General features: G+C 43.2%; 3 protein-coding genes across 3 annotated transcripts in view; all 3 read right to left on the reverse strand.

Moving 5' to 3' along the window:
- Positions 1-384: 384 nt before the first annotated feature.
- LOC134852047 (girdin-like) lies at positions 385-3,135 on the reverse strand. Its single transcript, XM_063868326.1, has one exon. It carries the CDS (start codon positions 3,133-3,135, stop codon positions 385-387), a length of 2,751 nt encoding a protein of 916 aa, XP_063724396.1.
- A 99-nt stretch (positions 3,136-3,234) lies between these two features.
- LOC134851726 (actin-related protein 2/3 complex subunit 1A-like) lies at positions 3,235-6,720 on the reverse strand. Its single transcript, XM_063867945.1, has 2 exons — positions 5,745-6,720; positions 3,235-3,751 (listed from the first exon to the last, which is right to left on the reverse strand). The coding sequence occupies exons 1-2, from the start codon at positions 6,595-6,597 to the stop codon at positions 3,465-3,467; spliced, it is 1,140 nt and encodes a 379-aa protein (XP_063724015.1). The 5' UTR covers positions 6,598-6,720; the 3' UTR covers positions 3,235-3,464.
- A 30-nt stretch (positions 6,721-6,750) lies between these two features.
- The window catches only part of LOC134851727 (very long chain fatty acid elongase 4-like), a 413,303-nt gene continuing 395,164 nt past the window's right edge, over positions 6,751-24,889 (reverse strand). Inside the window, exons 2-7 of the mRNA XM_063867946.1 lie at positions 8,787-8,860; positions 8,502-8,689; positions 8,348-8,428; positions 8,100-8,271; positions 7,769-7,896; positions 6,751-7,695 (exon numbers count right to left, since the gene is read on the reverse strand). Of these exons, the coding sequence (XP_063724016.1) occupies positions 7,492-7,695; positions 7,769-7,896; positions 8,100-8,271; positions 8,348-8,428; positions 8,502-8,689; positions 8,787-8,853 (840 nt within the window). The 5' untranslated portion in view covers positions 8,854-8,860 and the 3' untranslated portion in view covers positions 6,751-7,491. The remainder of the gene's footprint in view (positions 7,696-7,768; positions 7,897-8,099; positions 8,272-8,347; positions 8,429-8,501; positions 8,690-8,786; positions 8,861-24,889) is intronic.

Here is a 24,889-nt window from a genome sequence, read left to right on the forward strand (position 1 = left end):
GTCTACCGATTCTTCATCTTCACTGTCTTGATGATCATCAGAACTATTTTCATTTAGCCTAGAATCTGGCTTCTTATTTTCTTCGCCTGAAGCTTCGCTCATAACACTGCCCTCTTTTTTATGATCTGAAGCAATGTCATTGGAACCAGCAGCTTGATCTTGATGGCCATCTTGAAAATGGTCTACTTCCATAAAATTACTTTCGCCTACGGGTTTTTCTATTTCTATTATTTTAGCTACAATTTCTTGATGACTTTCAACCGCAGTCAGACATGCTTGTTCCACATTTTTGTTCGTTTGCTTCAAATCACAATTTTTACCACCAAAGCCTTTTTTTTAGTTCAGCCGATTATTCTATGTTACAAGAATGGATTTCGTGCTTAGTTAATAAGAACAATAAATAAAGCTTTTCATGGTGAAAATTGGACATTCCTGCATTCTCAATTTTTCCACCTCAGCGGCGATTTCCTCATTTTCCAGCTTCAGCTTCTTGATTATTTCGGACATTTCACTGAATTTCAATTTGAAGCTATTTTCTATTTCAATTCTTTCAGCCTCAAATTTGTTCAGATTCTGTTCACTCGCAACTGACTTTTCTTCAAGCTTCTTCTTTTCTAGTTCCAGAAAATTACGCGCTTCTCTAACTTCGGCATTGAGCTGTTCGATTCTTTTCTGACCAGTTGATCGAAGTTGTTCAAGACTATCATCCGCCTCTTGTTTTTGAATTTCCATAAGGCTGTCTTTTTCTTCTATTTTCTTTTTCAAACTATCAATTTCACCCAAAAACTTAGTTTGCATTTCATCTGCAATCCTCTGCGCGCCAAGCACGTCGCCCTCACTTACTGCAAATTTCATTCTTAGTTCATCCAATTCTGATCTCAACGAATCGTTTTTGAGATGTAACTCTTCGTATTCAGTATTTCTTTGTTCCCAAATGATATTCAACTGGTCGCATTTAGCCAGCAAAGATTGATGTTCATTTTCCATTTTTTGTTTGTCGACGCAAATTTTGTCAAATTTTTTTTGAAGCTCCAACTTTTCTGCCTCCAACGTGTTGCGGGCGTGCTCTCGCACACTTTCAATTGCCTCCAAATTTGCCACTTTTTCCTCAAGACTCGCTTTTTCCTGTGACAAGTTCAGTTTTTCAGCCTCAAGGTTAACTTGATATGTTTCCATATTTGAATTGATCGAAACAAGTTCAGATAACTTGTTCTCCATATCTGCTTTACTTTGATTCACTTTTGACAGTTCGATTTCGACCGCAGCTTTTTCTGAGACTAACTTTACGTTCTCAACTTCCAACGAGCGACTCTGCACTTGAAATTCTTGGAAACTGGATTCAAATGCCGACAGTTTAGCTTGTAATTCTTCTTTATGGCTCAGCAATTTCTCCTTTTCTGATTCTAGAATTGATTTTTCGGCAAAACTTTCCTCGTATACAAATTTGATGGTTTCATTATCGTCAACTAATTTCTTCACAGTGTCCTGAAGCTCCTCACATTTAACTCTTATTTGACCGACTTCGTTTTCGCGGTCATTTAACAAGTCAGCTTTACGTTTAATCTCATCTCCGTGAACCGCAATTTCTTCTTGGAGTTTTTCAACTTGTTCCCTGTTTTCGACTTTCATATTTTCAAATCTTTGCAGCAAGTTCTGCTCTGTTTCAGTTGTTAAATTTTGCAGCTCAAAATTTTCATCAGTCAGACTTTGATTTTTCAATGTCAGAGAATCATTTAGCGCTTTAACGTTCACAAGTTCTTGCTCGACATCAGTAATTTTCTCTTTAGCCCCAATTAATTCAGCTATGCTCCGTTTTTGGTCGTTAATGGCCTGGTCATACATGAGATCCATTTGAACTTTGGCGACATTGAATTGTTCAATCGCTCCCTCAAACTCACTTTTTACGCTTTTCAGTTCCTCTTCCAGCTGCTGATTCTCTTTTTTCAAGACCAAATTTTCTTCAGCTAACCCAAATCTCGAGCTTTCAAGCTCTTTGCAAAGTTTCAGCAATTGATTTTGAATTTCATTGAATTCAATAGCTTCGGTTGAGTTTTTTTCGAGTAAATCGGCCATCAATTCCTTCAAACCGGTAGACTCTTTTTGATAATGGTTGAAATTCTTGCGAAGTACGACTTCCAGGTTTTGCAGAAACCTGTTAATAGCATCATAAGAGGCAACATTGGATTCCAATTGTTCAACAGAAGTCTCTATCGCCTCTTTCATAGTTGAAAAAACTCTAACTCGGTACTCATTTTCTAATTTCGAAAGATCCAAGCCTTCTTTCAATATCCACTGTCCGTTTTTACTTTCTTCGACCAGCTTGCGCACTTCGGCAACTAACATCTCTTCTTTCGATTGACACCGCTCGTTTTCTTCGAAAAGAGCTGCAGCTCGTTTCAGTCGTTTCTCTGATTCTTTTGCTGTTTCACTCAAGGAAACACGCAATCTTTTAACCTCGCTTTTATTTTTCGCGATAACCGATTCAAGCTTCTCGCAACGCCCACGCGCAGTTGAAATACCTTTGACCAACTCGGAATTCTCCTGTTTCAATTCTTTTCTGGCTTTTTCAAAATCACGCTTTTGCTCTTCGCATTCAAGGCTCAAACTTTTGACCTCATTACACATTTTCTCGTAGGAGAACTTCAGCTCTTTATGCAAGGCTTTGAGCTTATTTGTTTCAGTGGTTAGCTCTTTTAGGTCTTCATTGTTCAAATTATCTTCATCAACAACTCTCTTAATAGCCGCTTCGCCTTTTTCAAGAGAAGTCTTTACAGTTTTGCCGAAAGATTTCATCATTGCTACTGCTTTTTGAGCCCGCCTTACTTCATTTTTGATCAAATCTATGTCTTTTTCAAGACATCGGTTTTGAGTTTTTAGACCATCAATTGATTGTCTTTCTTCGTTTAATTCACGTTCCAAACGATCGTTTTGATTCATCAATTCTTCGATTTTTGAAGATTTGTTTTTCATTTCCATCTCAGCTCTCATTTTCCATTGAGACATTTTTTGAGTCTCGTCCAAAATTTGTTTGTGGAAGAACTTTGCACTCTGGCTAGTTTGGGAGGCCTCATTTGAACCAGACTGCTCACGTGATGTTTCATCTGAGCTATTAGCAAAAGACGTTGACGAAAACATATCTCTTGATTGAACAGTTTTCTTTTAATTACCTAAAATAGGAGGTAGCTGCACCAAAACAATCAACATTTTTCTATATATATGAAAAAGAGAAAATGCTAACGACGTATGACTTTCAATTCATTTAAAATATCTGTTAAAATCACTTCTAGAATACTTATATTGTGTAAATAATTTGCAATATTACAATATTTGAGCTACCAAAAATTTTTTCTGGTATAAATCAAGTTTTATTCAGCAACGTGTCAAGTTTAACCAACTAATCGTGGAGGTTAACTGTAATTGATAGCTGTTCGGTACAACGTTGATTTTGCTGCCTTTCTAGTGCTCTATAATTTGAGCTGCGCCAATGAAGCAGACAAGGATTGGACATCCCACACGACAATCATTCCGTCCAAACCACAAGTCGACAGTTTATTCACACCTGCTTTAGGCTGGCCGCCATAAGGGAGCATGTGAGTTATGGTGTTTTTGTGTACCGACTTCAGAGCAGCGTCTGCTGAGTCCCCGTTGTCGCCTCCAGCACCCGAAGAGCCACGCCAGTCACGCTGCTGGAAGATGTCACGCGCCTTCACGTTTCCAGTTTTCACCTCAGCTGTCATTTTATCCAGACAACCTACAAATTAAATTTTAAATGAAACTAGCCGACTCACGTCTAACCTTTCAGAATACAATTCATTTCGCGCTTTTTCAGTACTAAGTTTTGGTCTTCGAAAAAAAAGAGTTTCTTTTCCACGTGATAAATAGAGTTGGCATGGTATCGGAACTCATGAAAAACCGCATATATTGGAAACAACATTTGCAAACTTTTAGTGTACTCTGACTGCACCCAATTACAGGTTTGGTAATTTAGATTTTTTAAAATTTTTTTAATTCACTTTTTAAAAGCGTCATCTCGAAAACTTAATGGGCCTTTGGAGAAATTTGGAGGCCCAATTTGCAACCACTGAGAGTCCCTGAGAGCACCCTACTATATGGTTAGGAATCCAAAATTTTGTGATTTTTTTAAACCTAAGTTTCCGGAAAAAAAATTGAAAAAACGTCTTATCTCGGAAACTAAAAGGATTTGAGCATTCATATTAGGAGGCAAGATTTGAGACGACTGGTTATACGTTGACAATACGGTTGTATCTTCATCAAGTTAGTAGTTCCAAATTTTTAAAATTTCTTTGTAGATAAGTTCTTTGAGAAATTTAAAAAAAAAACGAAAAACGTCACATCTCGGAAACTAAAAGCATTTGAGCAGTCGCGTTTAGCAGTCGCATGTGGCAAGATTTGCAACTATTTCGAGTACCCTGACAACACCGAACTAAAGCGTTGGGAATTTCAAATTTTGAAAAATAATTAATTTAAACTTTCTGAAAAAATTGAAAAAATCACAAAAAACGTCACATCTCGAAGACTACAAAAAATTGAGCAGTCATACTTGGAGGCAAGATTCGCAATCTTTGAGATTACTCTGACAGGACCCAACTACAGGGTTGGGAATTTCAGATTTTGCGAAAAAAATTAATATAAGTTTTCTGAAATTTTTTTGAAAAAAATCACAAAAAACGTCATATCTCGAAAACTGCAAGGAACTGAACAGTCATATTTGGAGGCAAGATTTGTAACTCCTTAGAGTACTCTGACAGCACCCAACTACAAGGTTGGGATTTTCAAATTTTGAGAAAAAATTAATTTAAATTTTCTTAAAATTTTTGAAAAATCACAAAAATTATCATATCTCGAAAACTACAAGGATTTGAGCAGTCATATTTGGAGGCAAGATTCGCGATTCTTTATAGTACTCTGACAGTACCCAACTATGGGGTTGGGAATTTCAGATTTTTATAAAATCATAATAACTTAAGTTTTCTGAAAATTTTTGAAAAAATCACAAAAAACGTCATATCTCGAAAACTACAAAGAATTGAGCAGTCATATTTGGAGGCAAGATTCGCGATTCTTTATAGTACTCTGACAGTACCCAACTACAGGGTTGGGAATTTCAGATTTTTATAAAATAATAATAACTTAAGTTTTCTGAAAATTTTTGAAAAAATCACAAAAAACGTCTTATCTCGAAAACTACAAAGAATTGAGCAGTCATATTTGGGGGAAACATTTGTAACTCCTTAGAGTACTCTGACAGCACCAAACTACAGGGTTGGGAACTTCAAGTTTTATAAATTATTGTTATTTGAAATTTCTGAAAATTTTTTTGAAAAAATCTCAAAAATCGTCTAAAATTAGCTAAAATGATTCGGGCATTCAAAAACGGAGGCCAAATTCGCAACCCCTCATTCGATATTGGGCTGCTGAATTTAAACTCGGTAAAATAACTACTAAAATCAAATTGGAAAATCGAAAAAAAATCTTAACCATTGCAATATACGATATAGCTTAAACATACAAAAATAATACGTTGAAAAAGCTTAAACATAGCGAGATAGTGAAGCCCGCATTTAAATATATAATAAATGCATGTATTTTCAAACTTATCTAATTATGCTTTTGAAGGGATAAGCTCAACTTTAACTCAACAAATTATTACACTGCAATCCGGGTGTTATCTTAATCTCGGACGTTTCAATTCTGGAGTCGAAATATAAGTAAAACATATTCACCAGCATAGATAGCGGACCCATTATCTGCCACATTGAAAACCTCCGGTACAAAGTCATATCCACCACATACAAGCCTCGAATCCGACAGCCACAAGACAGATTTGAAAGGAAGCTTCTGACACGGAGTCACGACCGCACCTGTTCCAATCGAGCAGACAGTAATAGTACTTCCATGACTAACAGCAACGGCTCGAGATCCCTCTTTGTTGAACGCCACTGCATGGACCCATCCTTCAGTTTCAAACTCGGCAAGCATATTTCCGAACGGCTTCATAGCTCCCCAGTTCGTTTCCTCAGTCGGTTTTGTGTCCAACTCGCTGATGAAAACCGAAAACACTCGGACTTTGAAGTCGGTTCCTCCTGCTACTACCATCATGTTGTTCGGGTGCCAATCCAGGCAGGTTATCGTGGATCGGATTGGTTTTTTAACGTGCTTTGCAACCCAGAAATTGTTGGCCACGTCGAAATAACACACCGCAATGACTCGTGATCCGGAACCGACCGCGAATTTGTTGCCTTTCGGGGACCAGTGAATGCAAGTACAAGCTCGATTTACCCGCAACAACACCAAAGTGGGCCGCCATTCGCCATCTTGAAAGATCCACACAAAGGCATTTCGGTCTGCACTGCAGGTCGCAATTTGGTTTGTTTCAGCACACCAATCGATGCCAGTAACTCTTCCTGTATGTTCCCCTAGCGTATGTGCCAGGGTCATCTGACTTCCACTCACTTTGTAAATGTTGGTCTTTCCCAGTTCGGTCGAGACGGCAAGCATGGATTTGTCACCGTTCCAACAGTGAACAGTTAACGGCGCTTTACCAAATTGGTTCTTCCCAAAAACGATTTCCGACATTTTTGCCGCTGTTTTCACACTTTACACGAAAGGTGGACTCTAACCGTCTACACCCCAAAACAATTCAAAAGAATCTGAAATTTTCACAAAAAGTGTTCACAATGTTTAGTACACTAACTAGTGCAGATCGATTTTCTAACAATGAGAAAACAATAATTGATAGAATTTATTGTATATTGGTAAGTAATTTGACTTTGTCGGGGGTAAACATCTATCGTGGTTGCTTCAAAAGGAGGACTAGCAATGAGAAAATGCAAAGTTTATTAGCGAAATTACTGCAAACTGATGAATGATGTCCCGGTTTCAATTACACAGCTCAATCAACTTCAAAAGAAAATCAAATGGTGCGCATTCATGACATTGAGCAAAACGAAATCAGTCTGAAAAGCAAGATCATTACGCTACAGTAACTAAATATTGTAGCGACATGTTGAAATAAATTTTAATCAGAGCTTTTATAGAAATTTACAAATTGCAAATTAAATTTACAAAGGACCCGATTGTCTGCTTATAGATTTCACGTCTCATTTCAGGTTTTTACTTGAAAAAATAAGTTTTAAAAGTATTGCAAGAAACTGTTTTCCGATGTATCAATCTATTCATGCCAGACAATCGAGTTTCCAGAAAGTTGAATTCTTGAAGGACGAACACGAAGACTTTTTGGAAGAAACACGACTGTAAACAAAGCGAGTTAAGGGATAGATAAGAGATCAAAATCAATAGGTATCAATTGACACATTATGGCACTATGACGCAAGAAAGTATGAGCTCAAAAGTAAAATGATAATCTAGCCAGAAACTTAGTTAATGCATCTATCATGAGGTCAGATTTACTGTATTTTTGTACATTTTTACGAGGAATGAAGACCCATTGAACCCTGGCTTTTTCGAATATTATTCTGCTTTCTCTTCCTTCTTTTTGGACTTCACTTCGCCTCCGGGTCGCTTTCCAGCAATGTACGCCTGGATGTAGAAGTTGATAAACAGTGCCATTATGCTGGACGCGTAAAATACCAGAGCATATCCCATCCACTGTGGGAAATCGCAGTTGACGTAAATCCCTGCAGCTGCGTTCCCAATCCCAAGGCAAAATTGTGTCTAGAACGAGAAAAAAAAACTCAACTTTTGAAGAAAATGAACTTATGAGAGGATGAAATGAAGCAACACATACCAGTTGTAACTGTGTAAGATACTTCTTCCATTTCAGGTACTTCTGCATGTGCGGTCCAATGGCTGATAACCCGTAGTACAGATACATCAAAACGTGTATCCATGAATTGATCATCGAGCCAAAGAAAGCTGAAACAGTCATTCCTCTTCCTCGCTGAATTTTTTTGATTCTAACTCATCACTTTTTAGCATCATAAAAACTCTTACTAAAAAATTATTTTGCCCTTTTATCAAGTAAATGCAGCAATGCAACCGATTTGAATTGAAGTTTTTCATCAAATGAGGAAAGGAAATTTGCAAAGACCACAGGAAGTCAGAGTGTTGGTTATTACCTTGTCCTCCAGCCACCCACTTAACACCAATCCACCAGAGCGAGAACATTGTGGCGTGATGGTAGACATGAAGGAATGACACCTGGTCATTCTTCTTCCGCAGAATGAAGATGATCGTGTCCATGTACTCAATCCCCTTTGAAATGTAATACCACCAGATAGCCTTCGATATCTAAATGCACATTATAATTCACACATTTCATAAATGCAACGACTAAGAATCAGGCTTTATCAGCTCTTAGACTTACACGAAGTTCGTGAGGATCAAAAGAGTAATTTATTGGCTGGCAAGTGTAACTGTAACCGAGACTCCAGGAGCAGACCATAAGCTAAAAAAAGCTCAATTTAAGTAAATCAAAAAATAGCAGAATGCGACAGCCAGTTTTTGATTTGAAAACAAACCTCTTTGAAAATGTGGAAGTTCAGTGCTACTAAAGCCAAGTTGTAAACCACCATCAGCCGGTTCAATTTCAATGGTTTTCGGTTTCGCATGTAGATCGGTAAAAATTTAACGGCAGAAAGATATAATACAGTCATCACGAAAGTTGGAGCGTAGTTTTCCACAAGAGGCCAATCTTTCGACCTAGGATCTAAAAAAGCGAATCATTATCAATGAATCCACCGGGCTCATTTAATTGGGTAATTTGATTTTAAAGTCTTTGTTAAACAAAAGCAAAGCCAATTTACCTCCTCTAGCATGGTGATAATTGTAGAACTCATATAACTCAAGCGCATAGCCATATAATGCGTCCATTGTACCTTAAAAACACAATTATAGATTTGTGAACATTTTGAAAAAAATTCAAGAGAGCCAAGGTATTTCATAATTATTTTCACATCAAGAAGTTTAGCATTGTAATATATCTTAAGAAATAGTAGTTATTGTATAGAGAGTTGCAAAAAGTACTGACAGACAGAATTAATTTAAACTAGCGTGTATCGCACCTTCGACGCTTCGAATTTTTGACAACATGAAAACTCCATATATTGGAAACCAGATCTGTAGGCTTTTAGTGTACTCTGACTGCACACCAAACTGGTTGGTAATTTCATATTTGATAAATTTTTTAAATTCATTCTTCCCTCATCTCGAAAACGTCAAATCTCGAAAAGTATGTAACATTCGCCCGGAAGATACATATCGACGGAAAACAAAACTAAGTCTTAAGACGACTGGCTAGCGTCTAAACAGAGCTTTGCATGCTTTTCACCGTCTCTACCAAGCCAGTACTTTTCGGTGGTCTTTTCTAACATCGGGTCGACAAAAACGTTACTGCCTTCGGCTTCGGTCAAAACACTCAAATTAACTTAATTACATGCAAATAGTGAGCTCATGGCTGGGTCTCAGTATCCCCAGACCACGAGGTCACTCCTAAAAACAGGGCTACTACTTATTATATTACTATTGTTTTTGTTCAGTAGATAAAAATCATCATCTCCATCGAAGATGGACCAACCCTTTCCCCCAACTCCTAGCTTCTCATCCTTATCAAAATGAATCTAGATATCAATTAAATTCAAGTCAGGACATGACAGGAAGCTAAAAGTTTATGTAACAGGATAAAAGTTTCAGTTCCTTTACCCCTCCGGATTGACGAATCCACTGAATCAAGCTCGTTAATCTTGATTTCCTCCTAATCCGGAAGGCTGTCTCTTACCCTTCACCGTTGTTCGCAACGGCCTGGCAACTATTGTAGCAGCACAATAGTTGCAACTCGGAACGTTCTCTGCTATTCCTGCAATCTGCTGCTGTTTTTCAATCACGATTATCGTTGTTATCGTCAGCGCAACTAATGTTGTTGTTTTTTCTCTCTCGTTTCTTCACTCGCCACTTCCATTGCTCGGAACCATAAGTCGTTGGACATTGCCGTGATCACTCGATGGTCGTCGTCTATTCCCGGTTTCAGTTTGAGTTGCCGACTGAAGTTGGACAGTTCCAACCCCAGCACTTCGTCCAACACTAACATGTGTAGCGCGTGGTCCTTGAATCCTCTCATCGCGTTTGAGATATCTGACCATACTGCAGGCAGTTCAGCCTTAAGTGGCCTCAGGTTCTCCAATTCTATCATGCGATTCGGGGCCGATATGATCACATCATATTTTCCTTCCGAAAGTAAGGCTACCATTGCGTACACAAACTTCAGTCCATCCGGGAGATGTGCATATCCCGGAGACAACGCGAATACTACACTCAACGCCACTTTATTGAATGACCCCTCCTTCGTCGCATCCACCACTTCACCCATCGACTCCAGGATGTCTTTTATTGCTGGCCATACTGCGTTTTCTGCTGTTGCAGGATCTCTGAGCCTGCTCAGAAAACCTCTACTGTGTAGATTGTGTAGATGGTCATTGATGCCAGCAAACACAATCGTAATTGGGTTCATTTCTGTCTGCCTTTGTACCCCTATAGCCAAAGACACTGATTGCAATAGGTCTAGGTCAACCGCGGCCAACATTATGACGTCCGGCCAAAACAAAGACTTGGAGGTGTACACGAACTCTGAATTCGCTACTACCATGATTTTGGCCTTCCTCATCTCTGCTTTGTCATAGGCGGCGAAGATGGTCTCATCTTTCTTTATCGCTGTCAATCCGCCATATCTCTGGGCATCACCATCTTGGTTCACTAGTTTTGGGTACACTCTCTCCTTCACATGACCAGGTGGTGTCGTCAGCTGCCTAAATACCTTCACGTGTTGTCCAATCGGCGCTCTCGCCGTCAGGAATCTTCCTGGTCTCTCTTCACGATTCCCCTCATCATGGTTCAATCTCACATCTTGCAACCGTCTCGCATTCACTGATCCTATCGTGTTGTTAGAGGGCAGTCCCTCCAAATCAGCAAATCTCAAGGCCGTCGTGGAGCTGAAATTTTTGCTAGCGGCTATCACCCAGTCTACGCCGGTTATCGAGTACAATCTGCTGACGGATAGCGTCGCTCCATTCAACATCCTCCTCGCATCTTCGATGAAGCTTACTCTCTGGAGATCCAGCTTCATTAGTTCGTCCTTGTATATATGCCAAGGAGACGGTATGGACCTCGACCACAACAATGAGCCTCTGCTCGGTCTTTCCTCTCGACTGGTACTCGTCGTCTCCGATCTAGTGTCCGATCTAGATGCGCCTGCTACTTCTTCGATTGGTTGGTTGACAGGTCCTATCCTTCTCCTAGGATGAATTGTTCTCCTCATCGGTGCTTCTCCCAGCCGATCCTGCACGTCTGTTCTTCGACCTGGTTCGCTGGAGCTTTGTTACCGGTAATTCGTGACGGCTGGGACCGTACCCAGGCGTGTTTCCAGGTTAGGAGGCACAAAGGTGGTAATTACCGCATCACTCACCGTTCCCTTTTCCTTCAGCACTCCTGTGTCAAAAAGTTCTGCTTCCAGCTCCTCCAACCGTTCTTGGAAGACTCGATTCAACCAAGCTTGCCCTTCGATACTGTCGAAGTGGATGCCATCCGTGGTCAGTGTGGCCTGATCCATGGCTCTCAACTCATGTTCAATGTCCATGAGGATCATCCTTCCGGTATTTCGATTTGCTAGGTTCCTCAAGATGTTGTTCCATCTCATGACTCCCTCGTTGTGCCTCCTTCCTGATGCTGTCAGGCTTTTCGTATTCATTGGCACAGTGCAAACGGTCAGTACCGCGCAACTGAACTTCTGCCAGAGGGTAGTGAACAAACACACCATCATTGACTCCCACAGTGCTTCCTGCTCGTCTGATCCTCTGGAGATGTCATTCGTCCCAACTAAGATCATCACATTGGGAATCTTCTCTGGATTCATCAGTTCCACCATCTGATATAATTGGGCTATCGTCGCACCTCCAAAGGCCATCACCGTGGTGACCCACGAGGTCCTCAAATTCGACAGCACTCTGACTAAACTGTCTCCCAATATCAGGTGAGATGTCCCGAGTGGTGGTTGCTGCAGTTTCACAGCCGGGCTCCAGGTAGCTCGATTGAAGCAGGCCCTCGGATATGTCTCCGGAACTCCCGTGAAATTATACTTCAATTGATTGTTCTTCTGCACGTCTATTACACGAGACACTTTCTTCGCTGGCATCTTTCGTACTTTCCTCTCTGGGATTCTCGAGCTCCCCATGAGTGGTGTCACATTACTTATCCCTTGTCTGATCACGGTCTGGGAGAGTTGTACTCTGCCCGTATCGTCAATCGTTCCATAGGGCGCAGTCACCCCGGAACCTGGCGCATTCTTGTTAGCGACCAGTCGTCCAGCTGTCTCGATCAGTTTCCTCACTGTCTGTTCCACGACGGGGTCACCCAAGGTGTCACTAGGATCCGGGATCGTTACTCGATTTGTCTCTACTGGAGGTCGTGTCTCCGTTGTTTGACTCAATTCTCGAGGCGTCAAGAGCTCCATCGGGGACTGCCCACGAGGAATATCCCTTGCAGGTATCACTTTCTCCACGGCCGTTGTCAACGCCACCTGCTCCGATCGCTCTTTGTATTCCTGCCTTAAGCGTTCGATCTCTTGACCCTGCTTTTTGTTGCAGTCTTCAAACAACTTTCTCCACATGTCCCGATCTTCCTCCATCTGGAGCATGCTTCTGGTCATCTCGTCCAGCTCCTTCTTCGTACTTCTCAGCTGATCGTTAATCTCGTCCAGATCTTGTATGGTTTGGTTCGTCCGAACCTTCTGTGTTACTTTCGCCCTTTTTGGTGGCACAGCTGCTCTCAGTGGTGAACCAGACGAGGTCGCCTCGCTGTTCATCTCCTGATGCATTCTCGTCAACCCAGGTTTAGGCTTAGAGGGCATTGGCATCTCACCTGGTTGGTAAGTCCTAGAACTTCCCAATCCAGGCTCATTCGCCAAGTCACTCCCTGAGAGAGCCCCGTTTCTCCACCTCATCACTCTCATGTTCGGGCGGTCTAGTACTCCTCTTTCTCCATATGCTGCCATCAACAGGACTTCCGTGGGGCGGTCCCCACGGTTGTCGTGCCCCAAGATGTTGATCAGGGCGGTCAGCAACATGACCACCTCTGGGTCCTCCAGAGCGAAGTCTCGTTCGATCAGCCGACGATAGATCGCATCTACCATCGGTCCTACATATGCCTCTGCCAGGTCCATCAATTCATCCAGGTTGAAGTTGTCCATTCTATTCTTTTCAAGTTTGATTTGATTCGATTCTTTGACTCAAGTGAGTAATTTAAATGATCAATCAGGATCTAGAAAAGAAATCACGAATATCACACTTGTCAGTTTCACCTTAACATATATCGTTAAAATTTGCTTAAAACAGTTCAGATAAAAAGATATTTATCCTTAAATTTATTAAAACCAATTGGTTTCTAAAATTTTGGAATTCGACCTAAGATTGGACAGTCCAAACCTTGGATCTATTTCCAAGATCGTCATTTAGTTGTTCATGGTCACTAACCCCTACTTACCCATGATCTTAATAACCCAACACATAACATAACATAACACACATATCACATGCAACTTAGTCTTTGACCTAACACTCTTTCGCACATCACTCAGCCTATACTTAAGTAATATTTCTTGTGTAGATATACTTGTATGTTCGTATCAGAGAATATCACGTGTACAAGCGCGTACAATTCCCGAGGATGCAGTCTTCCTCTGTTTGGATCGTACACTGGAAGCGAGAGCTCCTTCACGTCCATTTCTACAAGGAAGTCCCTCAGCCTCGTCAAAGACAAGACTAGGTTTTCTGGGTCCACGTGCTGCTTCTCCGTCGCCCTCGTTACCAAGAAGCATAAGTACTTTCCCGGTATCTGCGACACCGCCCGAGGTAAGGCTGCTACGCCCCCTATCCCTGGTCTTTGCTTCCAAAGGAATTCCACGTTTTTGTATTCTCTCTTAAAATCTGCCACTAACGCTGTCCTAAAACTCATGTCTGCGGTGATTGCTATCGCACATGTTCTGTTTGTGAGTATGAAATCACTGTCTGTTAGTATTATGTTACTTGAATATTCATTTGGTAAGTTAAAATATGACTCAACCACCCTGCCTATGTCAGGTTTCTTAGGTTCTTCGCCTGTTTCTGCTTCTAACTCTCCTGTTTCTCTTGCTATTCTCAATTTTTTTATTATCAGGTTTTCAGTGTGGGTAAGTCCTACCCCCACTCCCCGGACAAAAACATCCATCGGCGTCCCCGTCGATCGCATACCGGATATCAAGTCAAGGTTAGAAGCTGGAATGAGAAGTTGTCCTTCCTGGGCAGCCCAGGAAGGATCATCTCGTTCGGTCTTAATGTATTTCGCGCTTTCGCGATCTACGTCTCGAATCGTAACGCTGGTCTCTTTAGGGTCTGATGTCATTTCGTTCAGCCACTCTAAGACACGCAGGTTCGTCAGGTCTTGTTCATTTGACTGCTGTTGCTCATCGTCGAATTCTACCTCGGGTTTCGACCAGTCGTCAACCCACTCATCGTTGTGATCATCGACTATGTCAATGTCTTGTGACACAGTTATTTCCTCTAAACCCACTACTTCTTCCACTATTTTCTTTAGATCTATCCTATCCACTACAAAGTCGTCACCGTAAGGATTGTATTTCTTTCTTGGTCTCGTCCCGTCCTTCTGACGAGTCTGCATCGTGAACGGAAGATCTGGTTCCATGTTCTTGGGAACCTCTGTCTGTTCGGAATCCTGCCAATCTTCCTCTGCTAGGGTAAGGTTTCATCGTCCGCTTCGATCCGTTCGTTTGGATCCAGGTCCAATGGTGTATCCGTGCCTTCCTCTACGACTTCGTTTCCATCGTTCTTCTCCCTGGTGCCTTTTTCATTGACCTCACAAGCAGGATCCATCATTAGATAATCCCCTTCTTCCATGTCTGCAGGTATACACCAGTCTTCTGTCGATGGATTGTGTGGCTTGATGTTCTCGTAGTGGGCGGCTCGGCCAGTACTCAGTCTATAAAAGCGTCCCTCCTGGTGCACCTCCGTAATCATGAAGGGTCCCCTCCATTTTTTTAGAAGTTTCTTTGTCCCTTTCGGTGGTATAACGTTCTGAAATACCCATACGTAGTCTCCCACCGAGTAAGCTTTTGCGCCAGCTGCTTTCTTGTCGAATCTTTTCCTTTGCCTTGCCTGTGCTTGCTGAGTATTTCGTCTGCACAGATCGTTCAACTCCTGTTGACGTCTGATCACATCCCTTACGTAAACCTGTGGAGATGTTTTCTTTCCCTCATACTCTGGGTAGAAGAATGTCAAGGGTAAAGACTTCTCGTGTCCCGTCAGCATCATGTGTGGACTGACTCCAGTGGTGGAGTGTTGCGTGCTATTATAAGCTCCCATCACCTGTGGAAGGTATCTGTCCCAATCGGTCATGTACCTGGAACAATATACCCTCAGCATCGACACTAACGTCCTATTCTGTCTTTCCACTAGGCCATTCGTTTGAGGGTGGTATGTCGTGGAGTGAGCCTGAGCGACCTGTGAGCGTCTCATAAGCTCTTTCGTAAGCTCTCCTACGAAAGCTGTTCCATTATCCGATTGAAACGTCATCGGACAACCATGTCTTGCTATCCACGTATTGATCAGGTGGTCGCATGTCTCTTCCGCCGAGGCAGTTATGCAGGGCACGGCCTCTGCATACTTCGTGAAGTGATCTATCATGACCAAGACGTGGTTATAACCGCTGTCTGTCATGCATATCTTCTGGTGATCTATCTGCACCACCTCGTTGAATTCAGACGACTCAATCGATTGTAAAGGAAATCGTAATTTCCTTGGATCCTTGACCTGTTGGCATGACAGGCACGCTGTTACCCATTTCTCACATGCCTTTTTCATTCCAGGCCACTCAAAGCGCTTCAGGATCCTCTGATACACTTTGTCGATCCCTTGATGGCCCATCTGATCATGCGACCTGAATAATAGTTCTGTCTGATAGAGTTGTGGCAACACTATCGCGTTATATTTGTATAAGACCTTGTCTTCTTCTCTTTTCCTGCAAGCCACGATCCCGTCCTTGTTCAGATATAATCTCCCCTCCTTCTGCATGAAGTATTGTCTCAGGATCCTATAGCTGTCTTCTTCCAGGTCATCTTTGTCTGGTGCACCGTTTTCTATCCACCTTTTTAGGTTGCTTGTCATGCGATCATTTCTCTGCGCCCTTAGAAGGTCCGAGAGTCTGTATCTCGCCTTCAAGTACGTCTTCATGACCCTCATCTGACTATTCAGCTCGTTGGGCTGATGTGTGTCTTCTTCCATCTTAACGCACCAAATCTTCGCCAACGGTTGTGTTTCTTGCTGAAACGGTTGAAGATCAGTCCTGACCACTTCTTTCTGCGGCAACAGGCTTATCGAACGTTTCGATACCGCTATCGTTTCTAAGTCATCCGCTGCGTTGTCAAAGACTCTTTCGCTTGGTATTAGGTAGCGATCACTGTCAGGATCCTGGTACACCTCTCTGTCCAGGTCTCTCGCCCGAGTTTCCACTAGTAGCGTGTGTATCGCCAGCTCTGACAGTTCTGATCCCGAGGTCGAATTCCTGTCTGAATAGGTGTTCCTTCCTGAGTTCCGGGAATCATCATCCGTCGAAGAGGTTGTGCTGGAGACTGCGCTCTCCTCCAGATCATGTCTGTGCTTTCTTCGCATCCATCTGAACTCCCCGGACAAAACCTTGTTCTCTAGGTCCTGTTTCTCATCAGGAATTTCCTCGTTTATCTCAGACTCCCCGGACAAATTTCCTTGTCCCGGGTGTTGATCTTGTGATCGCTGGTTCTTCTCATCATCCTTCTCCCCGGACAAATAGTCTTGCAGCAGATTGTGTTCTGCCTCTTCACCCTCTTTATCCCGGTCTACAAAGGTGACGGTTTTCTTTCGCTTGCTGCTCCCCTGTTCTTTCTGTCCGTAAGAAGTACTTGTTAAAATCTCTTGGGGTATTGAGGATACTAGTTGCTGAACTATTGTCCTACAATCCCTTTCGTTCTCTTCGTGCTGTCGTCTGGACGGCACGATCTTCACCTTCTCACTGACTGTTAGCGATGCCACTGCTGCTGTCCACTCGGGGTCATCTCTGGTCACTTCTCTTTCTAACAATCCACCCAGCATCCGCATCACTTGTGGTGTGACGTGCACCGTTTTATCCAATAATGAGAGGCTGTTTATATTCATGCGAGAGAGTTCTTGCTGGACCAGGTTCGAACGCAGCAACAAATCCAAGGGGACCGGGTCCTCCTTGGACAGGATCTTTATCTCGGCTGCTTTCTCTACAGGTAGCTCAGGGTGCCCTGGAATTGGATGTCCAGACTTATCCAACCATCTCGTCAAGGGAAGCGCTTCATAAGTTTCTTTGTCCAGAAACGAGAATCCCTCCTTTATTTCCGCCTGATTGGCCTGCTCATAGAACTCAGTTTTCTTGCTGAGGCTGTCAGCATTCTGGTGTTTATCACGCATCCTATGTTCGATTATCATATGGTAGCCATCCAATCTTACTATCCATCTACCAATATAACTCTGATCCATCGAGTAGGTCTTCAACCAGGATAACGCTCTGTTGTCCACGCGTAACTTGAATGGAGCGCTCCCCAAGTATGCACGGTACTTTTCCACGAAGGTGACTACTGCAAACATTTCTGCTTTCGGTGCGCCATATTTCATCTCTGTGTCACTCAAGACCTTGCTGCCGTATGCAATGGGACGGAGAACCGTTCTTCCGTTCCATTCTTGCTCTTGATGCAAGGTTCCTGAGATGGCCACCACCGATGCGTCTGTGTCGAGAACATACATGCCCTTTTCTGTAGACATGCCCAGCACTGGCGCTTCGCACAGTTCCCGCTTTATGTTCTCGAAAGCAACCTGTGCCTCATCGTTCCATTCGAACTTTTTCCCTTTGTTGCGCATCAGCTTCTGCATCGGGTACACCTTATCCGCATATCCTTTAATGAATTCACGGTAATAATTGGCAAACCCCAGGAAGCTCATTAGCTGTGTGTCCGTCCTCGGAGCCTTCCATGTCAGCACAGCCTCTACTGCTTCCGGATCTGGCCTCACACCATGCCTGTCTACCATCCTCCCTAGGTACTTTATCGAATCCCTAAGGATTTCACATTTCGATGGTTTGCACTTTAATCCTGCTCTTTTCATGCATCCAAAGACCTCATCGAGCCGATCAATGTGATCCTCCAGGGTCGGTGTCGCTATGACTACGTCATCCACGTAGCACATCAAGAGATTCCCGTACTTTTTGGTCACTCCTGTCAAAGCCTGAGCCATCAGCCTTTGAAAAGTTGCTGTTGCATTGCACAAGCCGAAGGGCATCCTCTTCCACTGGTACAACCCCAATTCGCACGCGAATCCGGTTTTCTTTCTGTCCTTCTTTCGCAGAGGGACCTGCCAGAAGGCAGAACCTAAGTCCAATGTGGTGAAGAACTTGGCATCACAAAGTTTAGATAGGCTCTCGTCTATTCGCGGTATCGGGTACGCATCTTTTATTGTTACCGCGTTCAAGTAACGAAAGTCGCAACAAAATCTAAGCTGCCCCCCTTTCTTTTTCGCCATTACTACCCCGCAAGCCCATAGCGATTTCGAGGGTTCTATCATGTCGTATTCAAGCAACATTTCTATTTCCGCTCGGCACGCTTCCGATTTGTGTGGCGTCATTCGTCTCGCGCCCTCTCTGTGCGGAACGGCACCTACTTCCAGCTCAATTTCGTGTTCTACGAAGTTACAGCAACCGATGTCCGCTTTATGTTTCGAAAATACATCTGCGTTCCGATATAAAACGTCCCGCAATTTTTCAAAATCTCCCTCACCTGTTTTCCCTTTTAAATGTTCTATTTCTGGCAAAACCGGTTTGTCAGAATCTAGTTCATATGACGAGGGGCGTTCCGGAAAATTCGAGCAGCTTGATAAGCCGTCGTCCGTTTCGGATTTCATTGAAAACAATTTATGAATAGATTTTAATTCATTAATTCTCTTTAAAATTTTATCTTTATTTGCATGATAAGGACAGTCTTTCACACTATATTTCTTCAAGTTTTGTGTCTCCTCATAGTCGGTCCTCATCAGCAAAGCGTAGCCAAGCTTCTTTCCACGCTGGATTGAAACCGTGGTGTCCAGTGTGTTCAACAACACACTGACACACAGTCCGTTTCGCGTTACCGAGAAGCTCCGGCCTAAAATCACCGAACTCTGACTATTTGGATTCGGTACTAAGCAAACCTGTTTACTATCACTTAACGAATTTAAATCTCTCATTCTAAAAATTGCTACTACAGCTTGTCCTGGTTGTAATTTTACTTTTCTATCCAAAAAAACTGGTACCTTATTTTCGTCTGTTATTATCCTATTGATTGGTCTCTTAACATACTTTCGGTTCGGGTTTCTAATCCGTATTAGACCGTTGTTCAAGTCAATCATCACGTCAAAATTCCTGACAAAGTCTCTGCCCAAGATGAATTGGTCGGCTTCGTCCAGATTCTCTACCACCAGGAAGCTCATCCAAAGATCTCGTCCTCCCATGTGAAGGACCGTTATTGGTGTTCTTCCGGCTACGTAGATAGCCCCTCGATTGGCTGCGGCCAGTCGGAGATTCGTTGGAATTAGATCTCCCCGCGTGAAGCCCATTCTTTTCCAAGTTTTTATCGGCATCACACTCACTACCGCTCCTGTGTCCAGAAGCCCTGTGACTCCAATTTTTGTTCCGTTGGTGTCGAGCAGATGTGCTGTCACATCTGCTTCATATCCAATGTGTACTGCGTCTTGTTCCATCATGGCGTCATGGCCTATCTTGCGGACCTTGAGTTCCTCTTCTCCCAAATAGATCTGCCCTATTTGGTCATCATCTGTTGTTACAATAGTCCTGGTGTAGATACTGATCCCATCCACGTTCAGCATCACTTGATACGGCCCATAGACTTCTAGGTAGCGTCCATGAAGTTTCTTCATGCGAGGGCCACCCGTCGTTAGTAGTGCCCTCACAGCCCTCGACTCGGTGCGTGGCTCCATCTGCCTCAGATAGTCTGCATATGTGTCCAAATGCATCAAAGTGAACTCAGACGGTTCACTCAGATTTCTGATTACCTGATGCCCTGCCACCGAGATTATCGACTGTATTTTACTTCCTTGCGGTGCCATACCGAACCTCTGACCAGAGATAAGGTTAAGTTTCATGCTCAAGCTGCTTGGTGCTTTTGCCTCCTCAACTTCCGTTGCTTCGAAGGCGTTCAGTTGCTCCTGTAATTTTTCATTCTCCAGCTCGAGTTTCACCTTTTGTTCAATCTCTTTTGTCACTAGTTCCTGTTGTACTCTATTTATAGCATCCCTCGCAGCTGCCCTATAATCGATTTTGAAGTCGTCGGGCGCAGTTGCTGGTTCCGGTTCACGTGCTTCCTCTATTACCGCTTGCATCTTCTTTGCCACCAGCTCTTGAGGTTTATCCTTTCTGCGTGCCTCCGCTTCACTCAAAAGTCGAGCCTTGCTGGCCTTCACTCCTGGACAAAGCTTCTTCATTTCTTGGATGCTTGATGTCTGCCACTGCATCCCAGAATTGCGGACAATCTGATTTAAAATGACCTTCCAAGTTGCAAAAGAAACACCTCGGGCCGAATTTCGCTATTACTCCTCTCATGAAATCCTCATGATCCAACTCTGACGCATCTTCGTCCTCGAGGCTAAAGCCTATTGCTTTCATGCCTTGTTTGTAAGCTGGGCATGCTGACACATGATGGTCTGTTGAACTGCAATTAGCACAAGAACGTCTCTTGTCCATATCATCCCTCGGTTTGTACCAATTGTTCCCTTGGTTTGCTTGTCCGTTGTTAAAATTTCCATAATTGTTCTTGTAATATCCAGATCTCGAAGGAGGTTTCAACAAAAGATACTCTTTTGATTTGAGCCTCAACTCCTCCGGTGTTGGCGCATTAGTTGATAGTGGTGTGTAATGCGTTGCTAGCATCGTACGAAGTTCATCATTTTTCACACCATCGATGAATTTTGAGGCTACGGCCAGGTTCATCCTTCGGTTTGACTCATCCGGTTGGCTGCGTCTTCTCAGCATTTCCAAATCATCGAGAAACTTGTCTATTGTTTCATCTTCTCGTTGCCTCCGTTTCTCGAAGCGCATCATCGCCTGGTGCCCCTGCACCCCTGATCCGAAACGGTTTAACAAGATTTCGAAGATTTTCTCAGCAATGTCACGTTGATACTGTTTCTTGGCCATGACACAGTTCAGGGATGTCCCTTCTAAGTTGCTGGTGAGCGCGCTGCATTCCTGTCTCTCCGACAAGTCCTCTTCCTCGAAATGCAGCTTCATTACCTCTATCCAGGTATCAATACAGCCATCAGATTCGTCTTTGTAGCATCTTGGCTTCTTAAAGACTCTTCTGGAATTCTCACTGCGTTCATTGGTTCTAGATAACCTCGTCAGGAATGTCTCCAAAGACCTGTTCAGGGGTTCAAATGCGGTGGCCATTGCCGTAGCATCCCTTGAGTGTCCCGCTTGAGTGTCCTCACACCTTGTCGAAGGCTCTGTGTGCGGTGCATCCCTGCAATCCGAATCACCATGAGCGTTTCCCGCTTGGCCCATATGACTCCTCCTCGGGCTTGCATGCCCCCTGTTGCCGGAATCACTTCTCCCAGTCGCATGTGTGTTTTGCGTTGGTCGTTCGTTAGAGGTTTGTGTGTTCCCCGTTGAACTTGCTCTACTGTTCGGGCCCCATGCTGTATTACCCCTTGTGGCATAGCCTGATGAACTGCCCCTGCCTCTAGTGGATCCATACGTCTTCCTCCTTTGATGTTCATTGAAGTTCACCCTCGGTTCCCTGCTGGGACCTCCCGAGTTCGGCTCTCCTTCCTTTGGTCCACTCTTGCTGCTTAGTACCCAGTCCAACCTATCCATGATAGCCTGAGTTCGCCTCTCCATCATCGCGTCTATCTTTGTGTCAAGAGTCCCAAGAGACTGCTCTTGCTGAATTCTTAACTTCTCCATGTCGGCTCTTAAGCGTAATTCCCTCTGTTCCGCCTCTCTTGTCATTCGCGACAAGTTCCTCGTCATATGTTCGTCCGTTCTTTCTTTCAAGCGTTTTTCGCTTCTGCCAACTTCTTGTCTGTTGCGGTTTATTTTTTCCCGCAGACTTTCTCTTTCAATATGAACTGCTCTTTCTAGTTCACTCATCCTTATCGACATCTGTTCATTTTGTTCTCCTAAACTGCCCACTATGTTGTTTAAGGCTTCCTCTAGTGCTGCCCCGTTATCCATGAGTGGCGTCACTAGTGGTGGTGTAACCCTGTCGGTCCCAGGTAACTTCGTGCTTGTCGAGATCCGGGCCTTGACTCTCTGCTTCAACGTCTTTTCATGATTCATTTCAGGATCCATCAGCGCGTTGCCAAGCCCTCTGGTTCTACTCTCTCCATGTTGTGGCTCCGAACTTGTCCTATTCGCGAAGTCCTTTGACTGGCCCGATGTGTTTGCCTCTTTGCTTATCGTTGTCACTACACCAAATTTGTCCATGGTTCCAGTCTCTCTTCCGACGTGTGTCTCACTCTCCTGGATCGAACTATTGAGGCTGACTTGAGATCCAAAGTCCCCTTGCTCCTCTTCATCCTCTTCCTCCTGGGTTTCAACTTCGTTCCCCGCGCCTCCTCCCATGGTGAATGGAAAGATATTTCCGAAGGTGCTCTTCATTCTTTCTGAGAACGATGATGACGTTGTTTGTTTCCCAGTTCCGCCTGCCATCATAGTGTTGTCTGTTGGCGATCTTCTCGTTGCCGCTACTTCAGCTGAGATGTCGGACAGTTCCGACATCTCCTCCCGATCCAATGTCCCGGTGGAAGTGGCAAAATCATGGCCTTGTTCTACCGGGGTAGATTCACTCGCCAGCCTTCTGCCTCTTCCTTCCAGTCCATTTACTTCCTGGTTATCATTCACGGTCTGGTCCGTATTGACCTCCACTTCTAACAGTTTTCTTTGCTCTTCTGAGGTCTTCTGACTTCTCGTTTCAACCATTCTGCCTGAAACCGTCCCCCTTTTGTCAGACCGGGATCGCTTGATCCAATCCACAAAAGGATCGGTCATCGTTTTTCTTTGCTTTTCAGGTATGAATTTCCTAGAGCTATTACCTCGTTTTGGTATCCTTGACTTGTCTAGACTCATTCTCTATTTGTCACTTTCCAATGCCTACTCTTGACTCAATTGCTAGAGGCCTTATAGTTTTATTAACAATAATAATGACACAACACAATAAATTTCACCAGATTCTATTAAATAGTGACCACGAATCCCTGTATGTTGTCAGAGTACAGTTTGTATAAAATTTATTCACACTAACCGAATATCGGTGGTAAGATTTGAAAACTAGCACAATATGATGTTATCAGTCAATTTAAAAGATAGTGTACTCACTACCCAATCAAACACAGTTTACGTTGATTTAAAATCAAAAACAAATAATTTATTTTGACACAATATGAATGTATATATAAAAAAAACGTATGTGTCTTGTACTCTTAGTCGGTCGCAGTACAATAGTCGAACCTGTCTTTTAAAGAAAAAGCTTTCCCTGCTCGGTGCCGCACCAAACAGACAAAACTTTGAAGCAGTAATTTTCTCAAGTGGGCGTCTATTGCACCCACCGAGTACTGTGTTACCTATCTGCCTTCGGACTGCCCGAGCTAGACCTACTAAAATCCTCAGGGCAGTCACTTTCCCCAAAAACGTATTATGTTTCAATCCACACCAATGAATCACGCTCTTTTTAATTTAGACTTAGTGTCGCGAATATCCGAGTTCGGACCTGTTCTGTATTAGTCTGGTTCTTATTGAAAGGCAAGTTACCAGTGCAGTCACTGATACTTAGCCTGTGTGCTAATAACCTAATACCTCTCACTATTTAGTCTTTCTTTCGTCTACCTAAGTCCTTAATAAAATAATACCCCTCCGGATTGGCACAAATAGGACCCTTCCGGATTGATAGAATCTAGACCCCTCCGGATTTGGACCCCTCTGAGTTGGTTAATAGAAGACCCCTCCGGATTTGGACCCCTCCGAATTAGCAACTATAAGACCCCTCCGGATTCGGACCCCTCCGGATTCGGACCCCTCCTAACTTGAAAATGTTTGACCCCTCCGGATTGGGAGCCCTCCGGTTTTGTAAAAAGTAGCTTTTCGGAGATTTCCTTTTTTCAACCTACACCCCTCCTGATACGTTCTCCGATGCAATTATGCTCTTTCAATTAACTGGGAAGGGTATGTGCTACCTTCCTAGACCCTTCCGGATTGAAGTTAAGCTTCTTATTTGACAATTCACACCAACGGTGAAGGGTCTTATCGCTGGCCTAACTTCGGCTCGATTAAGCTTTTGCTGTGCCTTTAGCCCTCCCTTTTGGTCTAGAATGGCCTAAAATTACTTTATTCAACCGCTATTACTTTTTGGTAGGGGTCTAAGGGTTTTTCAGAAAAATTTATAAAACGTGAAGGGTGTACCCCTCCGGATTTGTGTAATTTGCTAAAAACAATCTCCAAAAATTTTCTCGCTCGCTTTTTCGCGTAATTCTCTTTCCTACTAGTAAGTTCAGCTAATTTCTGATCTAATGGTACCAAGATTAACCGGATTTGTCCAGTTGTCGAAAAGTTATTAGCAAAAACGTCTTTCTTGCAAACTCAAAAAATTTCTCACTTATAGGTTCCACCTAACTTTTTCCGCAATTCTGGTCCTTCTGACATAAAAATTATTGATCCGAGCTCAGAAGGCCTATACTCTTCTAGTTCAATGCAAAAGACCCGATCTAAAACGCTTTTATAGAAAAAATTTGCGAAAAACTATGCTACCTGGACCCCTCCGGATTGATGAATCCAC

Source organism: Symsagittifera roscoffensis, chromosome 7 (assembly GCF_963678635.1).
Source record: "Symsagittifera roscoffensis chromosome 7, txSymRosc1.1, whole genome shotgun sequence".
In the NCBI taxonomy this organism is placed as follows: domain Eukaryota; kingdom Metazoa; phylum Xenacoelomorpha; order Acoela; family Convolutidae; genus Symsagittifera; species Symsagittifera roscoffensis.

What these genes read in the sequence shown, in the direction of transcription:
- LOC134852047 (XM_063868326.1), bottom strand. Translation starts at nt 3,135, where the DNA reads ATGTTTTCGTCAACGTCTTTTGCTAATAGCTCAGATGAAACATCACGT.
- LOC134851726 (XM_063867945.1), bottom strand. Translation starts at nt 6,597, where the DNA reads ATGTCGGAAATCGTTTTTGGGAAGAACCAATTTGGTAAAGCGCCGTTA. An exon ending in TGGGTCCGCTATCTATGCTG is followed by an intron (nt 3,752 to 5,744) that starts GTGAATATGTTT and finishes TTTAATTTGTAG; the next exon opens with GTTGTCTGGATAAAATGACA.